The 19649-nt window shown below is 44.3% G+C and overlaps 1 protein-coding gene across 3 annotated transcripts in view; it reads right to left on the bottom strand.

Moving 5' to 3' along the window:
• Nucleotides 1-15115, bottom strand: part of EGFR (epidermal growth factor receptor) — a 147742-nt gene extending 132627 nt beyond the window's left edge. For 2 of the 3 annotated variants that reach the window (XM_035101351.3, XM_035101352.3), the window contains exon 1: nucleotides 14176-15115. In XM_035101351.3, the coding sequence (XP_034957242.3) occupies nucleotides 14176-14305 (130 nt within the window). In that variant the 5' untranslated portion in view covers nucleotides 14306-15115. The remainder of the gene's footprint in view (nucleotides 1-14175) is intronic. The other variant, XM_035101353.3, reaches the window with a different exon arrangement.
• Nucleotides 15116-19649: the final 4534 nt, after the last annotated feature.

The following is a 19649-nucleotide window of genomic DNA, read 5'->3' as shown; positions in this document are numbered from 1 at the left end:
GAATCTCAGGGAGGAGCTCAAACGTCAATTAGAGCAACACTCTGCATTGCAACACTTTCCTCTATAAGCATAGGTTCCAAACAGACAAACCCACACATCAGAAGACATGGTGTGCTACACATAGAATGCAAGAGTAACCCAGGAGCAAGAAGTATTAGAAGGCATGGAAAGAGTTCATAAGGTGGTTTCTGATGCCTCAAGCAAGCCAGCAGTGTTTTAGTGCAAGGCCAAGAAGCAAGAGACTATGGCAACTGGGAAAGTAAGGCCATGTTTTGCTTCTCCTGCTCATTTAAAATTGGAAATTGAGAAGTGGCAATGGAAACAGAAAATGGAAGAGATGAGGTTATGGATGGAGTGCCATCAAGTTTCTTGAAAGTACACTGTACAGTAGAAATCATTCATAACAATATTAGTTAGTGTGAAGAATATATACTACTACTATGACGCATGATCAATTGTTTAATGTGACAGACAGCAGAGCCAGACCAAAGTCTGGTGAAGCAGTCTTTCAGAAATTCCACCAAAGGACTGGAGCCTCTCTCTGATCGGATACCAAGACAGCTGGAGTAGCACTTTGGGCGGGAGAATAAAAAGAGCAGTTTCTGAGGGAGGGAGTTGGATAGGGCCTGATTTGAGTTGAGATATAGGCTTCAGGTTGAGGGATAGGGCTTGATGTGATTGGAAGACAGGGATTACTAGTTGGGAGATAGGGATTACAAATTACTGGGAGATACGGAGAACTGGTTCTGATTTCAGTAGAACATCTGCACTGAGGAGACTACCTCTATAACAAGAGGAAAGAGCCTTGCAGCTTTGATAGGAAGAGGGGGTTGAGGGTCTGGGGAAGGTATACAGACAGGAATTGCCTGGGGGGCTGAGTCTGAGGCTGTGGGACTCTGCGCCTCATTCTAACCAGGAGGGGAGAGTTCTTCTAGGTAAAGAACCCTGGGTCTGTTATACTAATTAGAATACCTCAGGAGTGGGATTGCTAAGAGAGAGGGTAGCTGATAAAAAGTGCCCTTCACTCATAATGAACCTGTGCCCCTCACTCATTAAGCTGTGAAGGAAGCGGGGCTGTGTCAAAAGTATGTAACACCCGTCATAACTAGGTAAAGAAACAAGAGTGAAGTTACAGAAACTTGAGTTAAGCATTTTATCACCTATTCTAGAAACCTCAACATCTACTTGAAGTGTAACAACTGATTACTGAGTAACTGAAGCTTAGGGAAAGTTGTGCATATACTACTGTGTTTAAGCCCGTGACAACCTTGTATTTAGTTTAAGTTTAACTTCTACCTGAAAGAACACATCTCCTGACTCAACTTTGTTTCACAATTTTTGTAAATAACACTTATCTTGTTTGTCCAGCTCCTGCCAACTTTTCCCTCACACAAGACCCCCACTAGCCTGCAGTAAATTGTAGACATTCATTTAATTGGCGTACAGTGAGGTGGGTCGGTATATTTAATTGGGGGCAGTTAGCTGGGTGAATCTGCTACTTTAGTAATTGGTGCTTAGCGGTGGGATTCACTACATCAAACAATTCTGGCTATTGATCTAGTGAGTGTGGAATAAGGCTTTGTTCCATGCACATTCAACCCTTGGCAATAATATCAAGTGAAGGTTATTTGCTTATGCAACAACATAGAGATAGATAACTTTGCATTTTATAAAATAAAAAAATTCCTTCCAGCAGCACCTAAGAGACCAACTAAGTTTGTCATTGGTATGAGCTTTCGTGTGCAAGCACACTTCTTCAGATACTTTGTATTTTATGTCCCTATGTGAATTACAGCATTTAAAAAATAATCAGCCGAGACTCAAATGGATTCAAGCCACACATGGAACAGGCAGTCATCAGGCATACCAATAATCAAGTGCAGATAAATCAAGTGAGCACGCATGTGTGAAACAACACATAATTTGGAAACAATTAACACCATGATTTACACACTTGCTCGCAAACACAACTAATACTGTGTGGGGGCTTCAGTGCCTAGGCTTCCACCTCACTGCAACAAAGATTTCATAATAAATCTTATATTGTGTTCAAAATTAAACAACACAACTCCCTGAATAGGCAGTGTAGAATTAAACTAGCCTCAGTTTTCTTTGTTACAAAGTGAAGAACTAGTTAAAAACAGTCTTTGGCTTAACTCTGGGAACTATAGATTTCTGCTCTGGTCAATGAAGAAGAATAAAAAATATTGCCCAGAGTCCGGAGAAACAGTTTTAGTACCAATCCTTGACTTATATTCTCAGTTGCTGTTTTCCTTCCTTTTCAAGTTTCTGAAAGAGGGAGAGGAAGGAAAATGCAGATGAGAGCTGATACAGAGCTATTATGAGCCAAGGTGAAATTTGGGGTGGGGGGGGCACTCCACTCATAATGGGCACTCCACTTATAATGGCCAAACTTGGCCCTCCAGATGTTTTGGGACTACAACTCCCATCATCCCTAGCTAACAGGACCAGTGGTCAGGGATGAGGGGAACTGTAGTCCCAAAACATCTGGAGGGCCAAGTTTGGCCATGCCTGGCTTAAGGATTTCTAAATTGCTGGATTGAGTTTATGAAGCCCCTTTCCATTTCTCAGTTGTTACTCAAACCAGGGCCAGCCCACCCATGAGGCAAGGTGGGGCGACTGCCTTAGGCAGCAGGATTCACTGGGGCAGCAGATCCCGATGTAGATCTTTATTTTCATGGCCTTGTTCCTGGTGTAGATCTTCACTCGCCCCTTCTGCCCTTGTGGGGAGGAAGGTGCCATCTTAGGCAGTTTGCCTTAGGTGCCAAAATGTCTTGGGCCAGCCTTGACTCAAACCCAGTATGAATAAAATAAAAAAAATTCCTTCAGTAGCACCTTAAAGACCAACTAAGTTTTTATTTTGGTATGAGCTTTCGTGTGCATGCACACTTCTTCAGATACAGTGAAATGGAAGTTTCCAGGCACTTATGTAGAGAAGGGGTGGGGAGGGGTGGGGATGGGGAGGGGGGATCACTCAGAAGGGTGGTGGAAATGGGTGATTGACTGACTGATAGCTGTTGATGACCGCAAACGACTGCAAATGGTTTTGCATGAAAAAGCAAGGGTTGAGATGGCTGAAGATCGCTTATCATGTATAATGAGATAAGAACCCGATATCTCTGTTCAAACCAGGTCCCTCCATGGTTTTGAGCTTGGTGATAAGTTGCAATTCAGCAACTTCTCTTTCCAGTCTATTTCTGAAATTCTTTTGTAGTAAGACAGCTACTTTGAGATCTTGTATAGAATGTCCTGGGAGATTGAAGTGTTCTCCTACTGGTTTTTCTGTCTTCTGGTTCCTGATGTCAGATTTATGTCCATTTATCCTTTGGCGTAGGGTTTGGCCTGTTTGTCCAATATAGAGAGCTGAAGGGCACTGTTGGCATTTGATGGCATACACAATGTTATCGGGTTCTTATCTCATTATACATGATAAGCGATCTTCAGCCATCTCAACCCTTGCTTTTTCATGCAAAACCATTTGCAGTCGTTTGCGGTCATCAACAGCTATCAGTCAGTCAATCACCCATTTCCACCACCCTTCTGAGTGATCCCCCCTCCCCATCCCCACCCCTCCCCACCCCTTCTCTACATAAGTGCCTGGAAACTTCCATTTCACTGTATCTGAAGAAGTGTGCATGCACACGAAAGCTCATACCAAAATAAAAACTTAGTTGGTCTTTAAGGTGCTACTGAAGGAATTTTTTTTATTTTACTTCGATCCAGACCAACACGGCTACCTACCTGTAACCAGTATGAATAGTTCCTACTATTCTTAATATTATCTGAAATGCAATCTTTGTCTTAATTATCCAAGTTCAAAACAGACAATGTTTCAGTCAAAAAGACACGCCTAAGCACACAAAGGTCGCAGTACACAAAATGCTGTGCAGTTTGTCACATAAAATTTCTAAATGTTCTTTATTACTAGTCATTATTTCATTTAAAATGAACTGGAATATGCCTCAGCTTGACTGCAAGAAACTAGTTACTAACTTAGGCAATCCCTTATTTCTTTCCTGAAGGCAATGTTGAAATATCTGGCCAAACTGCTAGAACAAGTCATTTACTCTGCCTCCACCCTTTTATTTTAGTACACTTTTTACATTTGCATTTACTTAGGGGGTGGGGTGGAGAATGAGTATCTTCATGGTATATGAAGGCCAGCACAGGATTAGGAGACATTAAAAGTACCTACGGGTTTAAATTTGCTTAACTCTGTCCTCAGAGGCAGTGGAAGTCCAAAGCTTGGTGCAGCCTCATTCTCATAATGACAAACCATACATCTGATTTGAGCCACTGTGGGTTACCACAGACTCAAGAGATAAGAATTAAAGATGTTGCTTAAGGTGTTATGAAGGTCAATCATTCATCAACACAATACCAAGATGCATTGCTACCTCGTTCTTCTAATATCTGTATTGTGGCACGAGAAAATTCCATACAAGCAGATCTACCACAGGCTCTGAGCAGACCACATTAACAAGAGAGCCCACAGAGACTTTTATCCAACCACCTCCTCCAATCACTGCTGACATGTAAATATGGAGCACTATACTTTGGCCAAAAGTACATGCATATTTTGAAGCATTTTAATGAACCCTAGAGAATCCTCTACTTCAATTCCTCCATTGTGCTTTCCTGTTAAACCTCATTAGCCCAACCTGAATGTCCAAGCCTTTATTAGCCTATATTACCCTGGAACTGGGACCCAGGTGGCGCTGTGGGTTAAACCACAGAGTCTAGGGCTTGCTGATCAGAAGGTTGGCGGTTTGAATCCCTGTGATGGGGTGAGCTCCCATTGCTCGGTCCCAGCTCCTGCCAACTTAGCAGGATTTATCCACGTCAAAGTGCAAGTAGATAAATAGGGACCGCTCCGGCGGGAAGGTAAACGGTGTTTCCGTGCGCTGCTCTGGTTCGCCAGAAGCAGCTTTGTCATGCTGGCCACATGACCCGGAAGCTGTCTGCGTACAAACGCTGGCTCCCTCGGCCTATAGAGCGAGATGAGCGCCGCAACCCCAGAGTTGGACACGACTGGACCTGATGGTCAGGGGCCCCTTTACCTTTACCCTGGAACTAGACTTGACTAGATAGCTTTAAAATGTCTTGTTAAGATTACTAGGTCATGAAAAAATGTATTACAAGTAATGTAATAAATGCAAATTTATTTAAAATACTTTCTTAACTGACCATCAAAAGAAACTCTGTAAAAAGTGTGAAATAAATTAATTCAAAACACACAAATACAATTGAAAACCAACAAACAAATAATTAAATGAGAGGTAAAATAAACACGAAAACACAAATCAGAATAGCACTATTTTTGTACATTGCTAAGGTATTTCCTCAATATAGAGTGGTTTATAAATGCTTTAAAAACAACAACCAATCACCTAAAATTGAATACTGTAATGACCAAACAAGACCTTCACTTGGAGCTGAAAAGTTTGTAATGTCTTAACCAGTGCTTCCCCCCCCCCTTAACAAAATGTTAGGAGTACTCTCATTTTCCTAATATTGAGATGCTGCCCCTCAATGAGGCCAAACTTAGATTCACAGAATGTTTAAGGGTATACATACCCCTGTGTACCCACAGAAAGAAAGCACTGGTCTTAACGCTGTTTTAGAGGCTTTACCTATATTGCCATTGTCACAGCATTCAAAAGGCACGTCATTTGATCTATGAACAAATATGACCATTCACCCTGCATTATTTGGGTAATGGCCCTAAGAATGATTAACTCACCTGTAACTGTGCAGAAATGGGACAGGCATCGAAGGAAAAAGATTTTGGCAATCCCACCTGCCATTGAACACCAATGTGTTTTGACTACTGTATTTATGCGAATCTAATGCACACCTCAATTTTCAAAACCTTGAAACCAAAAATGTTGCTGGTGTATGTAAATGTACCATCGAATCTAATGCACACCCTAATTTTGGGGATGTAATTTGGCCAAAAAAGGTGCACATTACATTTGAGAAAATATGGTATATATAGGCAATGACCAATTTATGCACGTCAGATTTATGTGCATCACAGCAACTCAAGAGGTGGCTGTAAAAGGGGGCAGAAGGGGGCAGAACAGGGCAGATTTATGCACGCTCCACTGGAATATTTGCAGCCAGGAATAATTGCCCGCCCCAAGGCAGCTCCGGGTGCCAGGGTTCAAGAGAGGCTCTTGCAGGAGAAAAGCAGGGCAGGAAGGATCTCTCAGGGTGGGAGACCAGGAGAAGAGGTGAAAGCTGACAGAATCTGCCTTTCTATGTGTGGATAAATGATGAGATATGCACATTATAAATGTGATAAAAGGTCTTTTCAGTTGTTCTTTTTCTATTCTTTTCCCCCTTTCTCTTTTCATTACAATTGTGCTTTGTATTTTCTTATAAATGAATCTGAATTGTACTGTTTAATATGTTTTAAAAACTTTTATTAAAATGGTGTTATATATATATATATATATATATATATATGTAGAGAGAGAGAGAGAACCAAAGCTCTCATTCTTATTATTGCAGATGCTTATCAATATGGGCTGCTTCAAACAATGGAAAATAGAAATTTCCAAATTTATCTGGCAGGGTGGAAAACCTAGGATAAAATTTAAAATATTTACGGATATGAAGGCAAGAGAGGTTTTTGCCCTGCTGTACTTAAAAATATACTATGAAGCAACCTGTTTGATTTAGTTAAAATATTTTTTATTATGGAAAAAATGTTAGACTATTAGATCTAGAAGGCTGTGGTAACAGTTTTAGCTGGCATGCTTGCTTATGGTATGAAAAGGTAAAGGTAAATATTTTTTTTCTGAACCACCCAATAAGAAGAAGTCTATATGTGGTATGGAATAAATATAAAGACCTATTAGAAAAGAGGAAAAACTTGTGACTGTCCCCAATTGAAGCTAGTTCTTGGGGGGGGGAATTAATATGAGGGGGAAATGGGGCACATATACAGATTTATTATGTTTTAAGGTGGTAGAATATAAAATGAAAAGTCAAGAAGAGGCAAAATAATGGATATCATACTGGATTTAATAACGTCAAATGTATGAATACTTTTTAAACTCATTAAAAGGTTTTGGAGGTGGAGGGTTGGACTTTGAAAAAAAATTATTGAGTGGCAACAAGAAATTGATCTCCAAGATGTACAAAATGTTGCCTGAATGGGAAACAAGATGAGTTGGTAATATCAACAATGATTCACTAGGCTCTTGACCCAGGGCATAATATAGAAACGGTTAAGTGTGAAAAGTTGTGGAAAAGTGATCTTAATTTTACTGCCTGTAGTGGGCTGAAAGAAAACTATATGAAAATGATATATAGATGGTATATAACAACCCTGAAAATGGCTAAAATGTATAAGAATGCTAATAAACAATGTTGGAAATGTAAACAAGCTGATGGTACTTTATTCATATGTAGTAGTTTTGTAAGAAAGCAAAGCCTACTGCAAAATGATAAATGCTGAATGAAGTAAAATGTTTAAAATGACAATAGGGGAAAAACCAGAAGCTTTTTTGCTAGGTTTGCTTGGGCCAGAGATATCAAAAATTATGCAACAACTGCAGCAAGGATTTTATATGTGCAGAAGTGGAAAAGAAACTGCAATACCCACAAGAGAAGAATGGATTAACAAGTTATGCCAAAATGGCAAAACTAACCACTGGACTAAGAGACTCTAATGATGAGGTATTTGTAGAAGAATAGAAACCCTTTTCACATTACTTAAGAAAATACTTTAATTTTTTTTGGTTTATATTTTACAGTTTGTGTGATATTAGAAACAAATGGGCAGTTCAGAGAGTGGAGATATAATGTCTTATCAAGTGATATGGGAAGTCAGAGAAAAATAAGAATGGTAACATATGACTCCCGGTCTACTGCCATTGCTGACCGGCGGGAGACATAGCTGCCAAGTCCGGATCGTAAAGATCCGGGATCGGTAGCGCGCGCACGACCGGAAGTTGCGTGAAGCAACTTCCGGTGGCGCTTCGCCCTTCTATGGGCACCAGAAATTGGCGGCGCCAGCGCCGGAAGTTGCTTCCGCACATGACCGGAAACACGTAAAAGCGACTTCCAGCGCCGGCGCCGCCATTTTCTGATGCCCATAGAAGGGCGAAGCGCCACCGGAAGTCGCGTCACGCAACTTCCGGTCATGCGCGGAAGCGACTTCCGGCGCCGGCGCCGCCATTTTCTGGTGCCCATAGAAGGGCAAAGCGGCACCAGAAAAATGGCCGCCAGGAAGAATCGAATTTAAGGGACAATGCCGGGATTCTCTGCCAAACGGGAGACCGCCGGGGAAACGGTGAGAAAAAAGGGGTTTTCCCGGCGGATACGGGATACTTGGCAGCTATGGCGGGAGAATCTCAAGCTCAGAGATTCTCTAGCACTGTGAGGGAAGGGGGAGCCGTGAGAGTGCCGCGGACCCCCGAAAGAGCTCTAGATCGAGTGTTCTGGAGACATGGGAATTCAACCGCACCTTTTTCTGTCTCCTCCTTCTGTTGTGAATAAAAAGTTTGACAGCTGTTCTTTTTATAATTGGATATATGAATTTTAAGATACGAAGAATTAAAAATGAGAGTTTGTAACCAGATCGGGCATAATTTCTGTTTCTGAAGTTTGGAAATACGAACTGCACCATTTCCTGCTCTAATCTGTGCTGTTCACGAAATTGGAGACGACCAGGATGTCAGTAGACACAACATGATCTGACTTTATTGACTTTGAAAAGGAACTTTTGGAATTGCTTTTGGATTTTAGGGATGAACTGTGTCAGAATGTTATGCAGATTTAAAAAATAAGATAGAACTGTGTGGAAAGGGAGAAAGGACTAATCTCAACAAAGTATGAAGAGAAGCAAGATGAACAATCATTAGCCATGGACAATGTAATTGAATTTAAAGATGAAGAAGCTGCATGGAACATTGTTCCCTCAGTGAGAGGGAGGGAACAGGACTCATACTTGATTCAAAGAGCCTTCAAGGAAGAACCAGCATGGACTAATGCCCTCCCAGGGAGAGAGGGAAGACAGGACCCATGCTGGGACCAGAACTTCAGTGGTACCAAAATTTAGACATGGCTGGAAAGTGGAAATGTAGTTGGATGGTATTGTGCAATAGCCATGAAGTTGGGGAGGCAGCAGGGGACAAAGAAGGGAGAGTGGTGGATAGGTGGTGAAAGAGCAGGAGTGGGGTGAGGAGTAATAATGGATGTTATTTTCTGACTAATCAAGATGGCCCGAAACTGGAACGATCTATGGCAGTGTTTCTCAACCAGTGTGCCTCCAGATGTTTTGGGACTACAACTCCCATCATTCCTGACCACTGGTCTTGCTAGCTAGGGATGATGGGAGTTGTAGTCCCAAAACATCTGGAGGCACACTGGTTGAGAAACACTGATCTATGGAACTGGCTGATTCATCTGGGGGACCCTGAGTCCGGGGGCGGTGGGGCTGAATTAGATTTAAGTGTTTAAATGTTATTATGATAAAAGAAATAATATTTGAATGTATGGGAAAAAATTGGGTATAAATTTGAGATTAAGGGGAGAAGTAGAGGATAGATGGATGGGAAAATAAATTTAGATTTGGATTAAGATAAACTACGGGTGGAAGATAGTTGATACATTGAAGAATAGAAATAGTTGTGAGATAATGAAAAAAATGTGTTAGAATGATTTAAGATAATAAATTAAAATTGCTTAATTTGGAGTTAAAAAATGGACCCACTGTGAGGGGAATCGAGGAAGTCTACAATGTTAATCAAAATGTTAGATTTGATATGTTTTTCTTTTTTATGTTTTTATTCCTTATTTTTGTTTGTTTTTTGGAATGGAATGTTAGAAAATTAATAAATATTAGTTGGAAAAAAGATGTACTATGTAAAAACTTAATAAAAATATTTTTTATATATAAAAGAGACGTGCATTTACTTCTGACTTTTACTAGAGTTTGACCTAGTGTTCTTTAAAATATTGATACTGGGATCAGTGACTTCAAAAAGGACAAAACAGTCATACCTCGGGTTGCGAACGCTGCGGGTTACGCGTTTTCAGGTTGCAGACTGCACTGAACCCGGAAGTACCGGAACAGGTTACTTCCTGGTTTCGGCGCTTGCGCATGCTCAGGAGCGCCAAATTGTGTCACGTGCATGCGCAGAAGCGCTGAATCGCATCATGCGCAGACGTGGCACTACAGGTTGCGAACGCTGCACGGATCACGTTCGCAACCCGAGGTATGACTGTATAAACAAACACCTGAATAACAGGAGAGATAATAGAATCCAGTATAGCATGCATTCTTGTTATATGGGACATTGTCAGTTAATGTGCCTTTTCCCAGCATATAATATTTTTTTTGCCATCCATAAATAATTCACTGGATCAGACCAAAGACTCCTGGTTTTATGGTATTTTGATATGTTTGGGTGATGTGCTTTATATATTGGAAAACACCAATAGTGGAAGAATAGGGTAGTGAAAGGGGTGGGGTGCACTGGGCGGAACTTATCTTGGAGGTGAAACACTGGACCCCAAGGTGCAGTACCCTCCAGCCCCATGCCTGCGACCCCCCCTCAGCCACCCTCCAGGAGGGACGAGTGGCTTGGCCCTGCATTGCTTTTGCTGGCAGCACACATGCATGCCATGGCCCCCTCAGCTCCGGCAATGCGCCCCGCCTCAGATGCCCCACCCCATAGAGCGATGCACACCCGCTGGTGCCCACCTGCCCTGGGTGTCACCAGGGCTCTATACGCCACTGGAAGCCACACACACATCTTTGATACTCTTATTAAACTCCATTATGTTTTGTCATTTTCTAATCTAAAAGACACAAGCGCTTACAGCCTTTCCTCATAGAACTGATGCTTCCAACTCTTTATACTTATAGTAGAAGTAAATAATCATGATAACAATAACAATAATTGTACCCCAGTCACTCTGGGTAGCTTCCAGCATATACAGAAACATAATAAAGCAGCAAACATTAAAAACCTCCCTATACAGGGCTGCCTTCAGGTGTCTTCTAAAGGTTGTATAGTTACTTAACTCCTTGACATCTGATGGAAGGATGTTCCAGAGGGTGAGCACCACTACCAAAAAGGCCCTCTGCCTGATTCCCTGTGAATTCCTTTCTCGCAGTGAGGGAGCTGGCAGAAGGCCCTCAGAGCTGGACCATAGTGTCTGGGCTGAATGACGGGGGCCGAGGTATTCAGGACCGAGGCCATTTAGGGGTTAAAAGTCAGCACCAACACTTTTGTGCCCAGAAATGTACTGTACAGGTGCCAATACATTTATAGAAGCAGATTTATTGTTATCTACAGCAAATGAATATTAGATCATGCCCCTTATTAGCATTTGCCAATAGAAAGCAGGCACCGTGCTCATTTGGAACCATGATAGCAACATAACACTGTTAAGCCAGTTTATCACTTAATCCCCCAGAACTGAACATGTAACTGCACCAGATTCCTTCACTGTTGACATTTAGATTGTAAACTCTTAAAGGCGGGGATTTGTCTTTTCCCCTTATGATACCCTGGAAAAATACAATGTGAAATACCTCTAACTATTGCTTTATCAATCTTCAGACAAACTATGGTAACAAGATGAAGTCAAAACAGATACATCCGCTCTTGTCCTTGACAGCAGACAACACTGAGGTTGAAACAAACACAATTTGCATCCCCACCATAACATTAAAAACTGAAGCTGCAGCCCAAATTCAGTTACACTGGTGACCCAAGAAAGTTATTCCTGCCACCAGTTTTTTTAAATTAACATATGTGTTAGTCCATAGACCATAGCAGAACCTGTCTGCAGTTATCCCTTAATAGCATTATATCAAATATGTACCGGTATATAATGCTAAATGCTTTGTTTTCAGTATATTTTTGCACTTTTATTCTTCAAGGACCAACTCAGACTAGCCACATTTCAAAATTGTTTTATCTGAACTACACAAAGGTAGATGGGAGTTAACTGAAAAGAAAAGGGCAACCCTGCCCCAATTACATCACTACCAACAGGTATGAACTTGCTGTTTAGAGCAGAGAGAAAAACTTCTTGATGTTAAGATTGTGCAATAATCTCCTCTGAGAGGCGTTTCTCCTTTTCAAAGTTAGTTTTATTGTCCAGCGTCATGAAATGCTTAAACCACTTTTGCTCAGCTCATGTACCAGATTTTTTTTAGCTGCTGGTTTTCCCCTCGGGAAAGAGGCAGTAAAAGGGGAAAGAAAGAAGAAAACCTTCATTTCCCCCCTTTTGACAGATTTCCAAAATAAGTAAATTTGCCTGGAAATAAAGCTGGCTCCTTGCTCTAAAAACTTCACAAAAGTGAAGGGAAGAAGAAGAAAGGGGAAACCACTTACAGATCAAAACAACTACCACCAAACTCTCTCCCACCATCCCTGCTGTAGCTTTTAAACTGGTTTTTCAGCAACAACAGAACACTTTCTTTACACTTCTTAAAGTTAAGCCAAGTGAAGGGAGACAGAGAGAGTGGGTGAAACTCCAAGCAAGTTCCTATGAGGTTGGCAAGGCTTTCAATCATAATAAAGGCTAACAAATTACTTAGATTGGGAACAACTTACATTAATAACTTCTACACCCCCCCCCCCCTTTTAAGGAAAAGCAGAGCTGAAAAGGCACTGGTCTCATGGTGAACTATTCCTTGTGCTATTCCTTAACTATTCCAGATAGTTAAGAGGTCATTTTAAAGGGGGGTCAGGGAACCAAGCATACAAACACATTGCACTTGCAAACCTCAAGTCTGGCTGGAATGCTAGTTACTAGGCATGGGCATTCCAATGAATCACTGGTGGTTTCCCCCACTTTACAGGAAAAGGATAATGAACTCTGGGCAGGAACCACTTCACAGGGTATCTGGGTCCTTGTGAAACTGACAAAGTCCACACATAAACAACAGACTTCTCTCCACTATCAATTTGTTCGTCTTGGCCAAGTCTCTTCCTGTAAAACCCCAGAGAATCATATGGTACCTTAAAAGCAAATAACTTTATTACGACATAACCTTTCAGAAGCTGGGCAGCACTCTAGAATATGAACAAAATAAGAAAAATAACTAGGAAAGATTCTGGGACAAGTTCTCTATTGGGGGTCACCTCAATGGCAGACAATGTTGGCTCCCATTCTTAGAAGAGAGGTCACTGGGTATAGTGGGAATGTGTGCCTAATTTGTTCCTGTTGCCTCTGTCCTCCTGTCCTGTTATTTAAGAAAAGTCTGAAGTTGCCAGCAAGTTACCCAGGAAGTCGGGAATAAATTGTGGCACTTGTACCACCTCTAGTTTTCACTATATTGAGCGTTCTCTCCAAGACCTAACAACTTATCACCATCACAGTCTGAGATCCCCACAAAAGGATTCCTATTAGCAAATATTATTACTACGTACTATCAAACAATTATGGCACATGTTCTATGATAACCAAGGAGGCATCTGATGCAAAGCCACCACCACATAGAGCCAGTCTAGAGTAGGGTAAAGGTAAAGGGACCCCTGACCATTAGGTCCAGTCGCCAACGACTCTGGGGTTGCAGTGCTCATCTCGCGTTATTGGCCAAGGGAGCTTCCAGGTCATGTGGCCAGCTTGACAAAGCCGCTTCTGGCGAACCAGAGCAGCACATGGAAACGCCATTTACCTTCCCGCTGTAGCAGTACCTATTTATCTATTTGCACTTTGAGGTGCTTTCGAGCTGCTAGGTTGGCAACATAGCTGACACGTTCTCCCTTTTTAAAGGGAAATTTCCTTATGCTGCATAGGCTCCCTCGTGAGAAAAGGGAAAAGTTGACAGCTATGGTTGGCAGTAGTACTCCCTGGAGTAGGGAGCCCAGACCAAAGGCTTCAGGGCCAACCCCAGAATACAATTCCACAACCCCAAAAGTCAAAATTTTAGCACAGGTGAAAACAGTGGAATTATCCAAGTATTGGCCAGCACTGCGGGAAAATATATACAAACTAAGAGAGTAGGCAAAACCAGGGGCCCTAAGTTGACTCACAAGGAGCATGTGCAAAGTGCCCTCCTGACTAACCAAGGCACCTCCAACATGCAGTTCCCGAGTGTCGACACCTTTCCAGAGGAACTGAACCCCGCGAGCAAGCGGGCGGCTCTTTCCCAGCCTCGCCCTCTCTCCGGCTCACCTTTCTTCTCGTCCACGGCGCCGCACAAGCGGCCGGCCAGCAGCCCGACGAGGAGGGCGGCGGCGGCTACATGCCTCGCCCAGAAGTTTCCGCCGCCGGCGAGCGAAGACGAGAGACCCCCGCGCCCCATCTCGGCGCTGGCGGCGATAGATCCCGCGCTGCTGCTGCTGGCGGCGGTGGTTAGGCAAAGACCGCGCGCGCCGGCGTCCTGCCTGGGTGGGCTCCTCCTCAGCAACCCCTCTCGCGCCGGGCTTCCTCTCCAGCGCCGCCGAGGACCATGCCAGGGGATCGCCGGCTGCTGCGCTCGCTGCTCTCCGGCAACCTCCTCGCCTCTCCTCCCAGCGACGGAGAGGAGGAGCGAGAAGAGGCTCTTTGGCCGCCTCTCTGGCGCTCGCTCGCTCGAGGGCCGCTGACTGCGCGCTCGCTCGCCCGCCCGCTCGCTGATTGGGCGAAGGGGCGCTTCTCCCAGAAACTGGCCCCTCTCCACGGGCGGAAGGGGAGCTGGCGCCCCGCTCCAGGTGCGAGGGGCGCGGGAGGCGCCGGGCCAGCCGAGCGGAGCTGCTTTGCGCGCGCGGCGGCGGCGACGAAGCGCAGCGTTGAGGGAAACGCGCCTGCCTTCTCTCCGCGAAACTCGCCGGCAAAACTTTCCCCCCTAATGCGTCCTACGTTTACAAGAGCTCAAGCGGCTCCCTCTGAGGATTCCGGCAAACCAATGGAAAGAGAAGACTGGGGTGGAAATTGGAATCAAGGGAGAAAAAGAAACGAGGGGTGGCGGGCAGGGTGTATGTATGTTGTCCGCGCTGCCTTCAGGTGGAGTTTCGTACCTGCCCAGCGCCGCTGGTGGGAAGGGCGAGAAATTCCAGTCGGGCTGGCTGAGCTGGGCTGAGCCCCGCGCACGCGCATTTTCCCTCCGCTGCTGCCTCTGGTCCACCTTATCCGCGGCTGCTACAACTACTGCCACGCCTTATTGACCTGCAGCTGCAACTTTCCAAGCCCTGGAGATGGTGGAGAGGAGAAAAGCGGATCGGAAGCCATGCCGAATGCAAGCAAGGGTTCCCGCAGTAATAGAGTGGGAAGAATAGGGTGCAGGCAGACTGGGCCCGTGGGTGGGTGGGTGGGTGCACCGTCAAAAGGCAGGCCGTTCGCCCATGCGTTCCTGCAGCCACTCCGTGCCATCTTACTTTGTGCATTACGGGCCGCTTCTTTTCAGGCCAACGTAATTGCGTTTGGCCTAACCAATACCATCCTGTCCCCTCCCTCCCCAGACATTCTGGGCATGGTCATCCTGGAAAGCAGAATTTATACTTTTATTATGATTATTATTAATTAAATTTCTGTACCACCATCCAAAGATCACAGGGTAATAATAATAATAGTAATAATAATGAATTACTTCTACCTGGCCCATCTGGCCAGGCCTCCCCAGACACTCTGGGCGGCTTCCAACAGAACATTAAAAATACAATAAAACATCAAGCATTTAAAACAATTTAAAACGTCCCTAAACAGGGCTGCCTTCAGATGTCTTCTAAAAGTCAAGTAGTTGTTTATTTCCTTTACATCTGAAGGGGGGGGGCGTTCCATAGGGCGGACGCCACTACCAAGAAGGCCCTCTGCCTGGTTCCCTATAACCTCACTTCTTGCAATGAGGGAACCACCAGAAGGCCCTTGCAGCTGGAGACCTCAGTGTCTGGGCAGAACGATGGCTGCTTTACATATACTGGGCCAAGGCCGTTTAGGGCTTTAAACGTCAGCACCAACACTTGGAATTGTGCTCGGAAACGTACTGGGAGCCAATGTAGGTCTTTCAGGACCGGTGTTATATGGTCTTGGCAGCTGCTCCCAGTCACCAATCTAGCTGCCACATTCTGGGTTAATTGTAGTTTCCGGGTCACTTTCAAAGGTAGCCCCACGTAGAGCGCATTGCAGTAGTCCAAGAGGGAGATAACTAGAGCATGCAAACTCTGGCGAGACAGTCTGTGGGCAGATAGGGTCTTAGCCTGCGTACCAGATGGAGCTGGTAGACAGCTGCCCTGGATACAGAATCGACCTGCCCTTCGATGGACAACTGTGAGTCCAAAATGACTCCCAGGCTGCGCACCTGGTCCTTCAGGGGCACAGTTCCCATCAGGACCAGGGAGTCCTCCACACCTGCCCACCCCCTGTACCCCCCAAAACAGTCCTTCTGTCTTGTCAGTCTTCAACCTCAATCTTTTAGCTGCCTTCCATCCTCCAACTGCCTCCAGGCGCTCACACAGGACCTTCACTGCCTTCACTGGTTTTAAAATAATAATAATTTAGTATTTATACCCCGCCCATCTGGCTGGGTTTCCCCAGCCACTCTGGGCGGCTTCCAACAAAATATTAAAATACAATAGTCTGTCAAACATTAAAAGCTTCCCTAAACAGGGCTGCCTTCAGATGTCTTCTAAAAGTCTGGTAGTTGTTTTTCTCTTTAACATCTGGTGGGAGGGCATTCCACAGGGCAGATGCCACTACTAAGAAGGCCCTCTGCCTGGTTCCCTGTAACTTGGCTTCTTGCAGCGAAGGAACCACCAGAAGGCCCTCAGCACTGGACCTCAGTGTCTGGGCAGAATGATGGGGGTGGAGACGCTCCTTCAGGTATACTGGACTGAGGCCGTTTTGATTTAAAAGAGAAGTAGAGCTGGGTATCATCTGCCCAAACCCCTGAAGATCTCTCCCAGCAGCTTCATATAGATGTTAAAAAGCATGGGAGAGAGGACAGAACCCTGAGGCACCCCACAAGTGAGAGTGCAGGGGTCTGAACACTCATCCCCCAACACCACTTTCTGGACACAGCCCAGGAGCAAAGAGCGGAACCACTGTATAACAGTACCCCCAGCTCCTCTAGATCAGGCATCCCCAAACTGCGGCCCTCCAGATGTTTTGGACTACAATCCCCATGATGCCTGACCACTGTTAGCTAGGGATCATGGGAGTTGTAGGCCAAAACATCTGGAGGGTCGCAGTTTGGGGATGCCTGCTCTAGAATCTAGATGGTCCAGAAGGATGTCATGGTTGATGGTATCAAAGACCGCTGAGAGATCCAGCAGAACTTGGAAACAGCTTTCATCCTTGTCCCTAGCCCACCAGAGATCATCGACCAGCGCGACCAAGGCAGTTTCACTCCCATGATGAGACCAGAATCCCGATTGGAAGGGATCTTAAATGTGTGGGAATGTTAGGGATGTGGATTAGGATATATTATTAGATAGATCCTATCCAAGCTTGTGTTAGCAAGCTTCCAATATCAGCAGAGTGACATTCCCCTTTTGTGCGCAGCAAAGCGTGTGCGTTAGGTTCGCTAGAATCTCTACAACAATATTATATATTATACTTCAATATTATACTTCCTGGCAAAGTCCCCTTTGTCCCTCTTAAAAGAAATACACAACACAGTGTTTATTAAATATAGATAGAGTTTACTTACAGTTTCATCCTAACAGCATAATCTCAGAAAGGCAGGCTTGCTTAGAAAAGTTACAAGTATATACATGTGGAGACTACTTAGTAAAGTGAGGCTCCATTTGGTCTCACTCTTGGCAGCAGGCCAAGAGGGAGAATCATCCTAACTGGAGATTCTCTGGAGATGTGTTACCATCGAAGGATAGAAGGCTAAGAGAGAGAATGGCTGCTGGTCAGAGGCTTTATCCCAGCTAAAACATCTCATTTGCATGTCTTTAGGAACAGGAACTTAATCAGGTGTCCCTCCAGGTAAGTTCCTGTTAGTGGACACTCTAGGAACTGTTGTGACTTGTCTGCCCCAGTGTTCCATCCCACATGCTTGGAGTTGTTCAGCAACCACCCACTCAATTACCTTGCCCAATAATGCAAGATTTGAGACTGGGCAATAGTTGGCCATATCTGCCGGGTCCCAAGATTTTTTATTTTTTAAAGAAGTGGTTTAATGACCGCCTCTTTCAGTGGGCCTGGAAAGGATCCCTCACAGAGGGAAGCATTCACTACCCCACGAAGCCCATCGCCCAGCCCTTCCCAGCTTGCTTTTATGAGCCAGGATAGGTAAGGGTCGTCCAAGCAGCCTGTCTGCATCCTCAAAGGTAACAGATTGGAATTGATCCCATGCAACTTGACTAGACAGGACTCTAGCACTCTCCTGCCCTGGCCCTGCTCCCACGGTGGTGTCTACCTCTTTCCGAATCTCAGCAACTTTATCTGCAAAAAAACTTTTCAAGATAATTGCAGGAGATATTGGGGTCCTTGCTGGGCCCCAGTGGTGAAGGTTGTTCTGTTAGATTGCAAACCACCTGAAAGAGTCTCCTGCTGCTGTTTTCTGCAGATGCAATAGAGGCGGTGAAGAAGGTCCTCTTCGCCGTTGCTGTCACCACTTGGTAGGCTCAACACTAACCAGCTCTAACCCGTGTCCGGTCCATGCAGTCAGAGAGGGTGCTTAGGAGGCAGACAGTTGATAGCCCTTGTTAACTCCGCATTCCAGCAGGCCACCAAGGAATCTGTTGAAAGGCCATCAACATGGGATAAAATATCCCCTACCACTCTCCGGAAAGCATTTGGATCCATCAAATTGTTCCCATCGGACCTATTGAAATTAGATCTTCCCTCAGCCAAAAGAACTATAATTCAAAAACTAGATAACTATGATTTCCATCAAAATATTATAATGGGAGGTGGAACATGTTCCCCGCTGAATCAAGGCATACAGCCCACGCATCAGATTCCATCGTACCTGTCTTTTCTTTCTGTCGCAGCCCACAGATTCGCCTTCACCAAAGCAAGATTTAATGTTTTCCCATCCAATGTCCTGGGGCACAGGTTTTCCAAAGGCCAAATCTCAGTTTTATGCACGTGTGACAACAGAACAATAGAATCCCTCTACCACATACTGTTCTGTTGCCCCCTGCATACGCCCGCTCGGACTAAAATCTTGTACCCTCTAATTCTGGAAATCACGGACAAACCGCTGGAGACCCAATTAACATACCTGCTGCAAGATGATGATACGACCAAAACATTACTTGTAGCAAGATATTTGATTTCAGTTCTCTCTTACAAAAAACAGCATAACTTACTTTACGACTACTGACACCAAGATACATCATTCAAGTAACCTTCTGAGCTGAGTAATGAAAAATGAAGGCCTGCAATGCACTAACGTTTTAACCATAGCTAAAAGCCCCACAAAACTACTTGAAACGTTTTAAAAATGTTGTACATAAGTTCCTTGTATGAGGGACTAATTTTGCCTGATTGTTCTGATTCTTTTATGTTTTTAATTTGTCTGATTGTTTTTATGTATGTCGGTTTTATACTGTTTTATTCTTGGTTGCAGTACATTATGGGCCTATGGCCGAAATAAAGTTTATCTATCTATCAACCAGTGTGCCTCCAGATGTTTTGGGACTACAACTCCCATCATTCCTGACCACTGGTCTTGCTAGCTAGGGATGATGGGAGTTGTAGTCCCAAAACATCTGGAG

Source organism: Zootoca vivipara, chromosome 11, assembly GCF_965207765.1.
Source record: "Zootoca vivipara chromosome 11, rZooViv2.hap1.1, whole genome shotgun sequence".
NCBI classification, from domain to species: Eukaryota; Metazoa; Chordata; class Lepidosauria; order Squamata; family Lacertidae; genus Zootoca; species Zootoca vivipara.
This window is presented reverse-complemented; position numbering and strand designations above follow the sequence as displayed.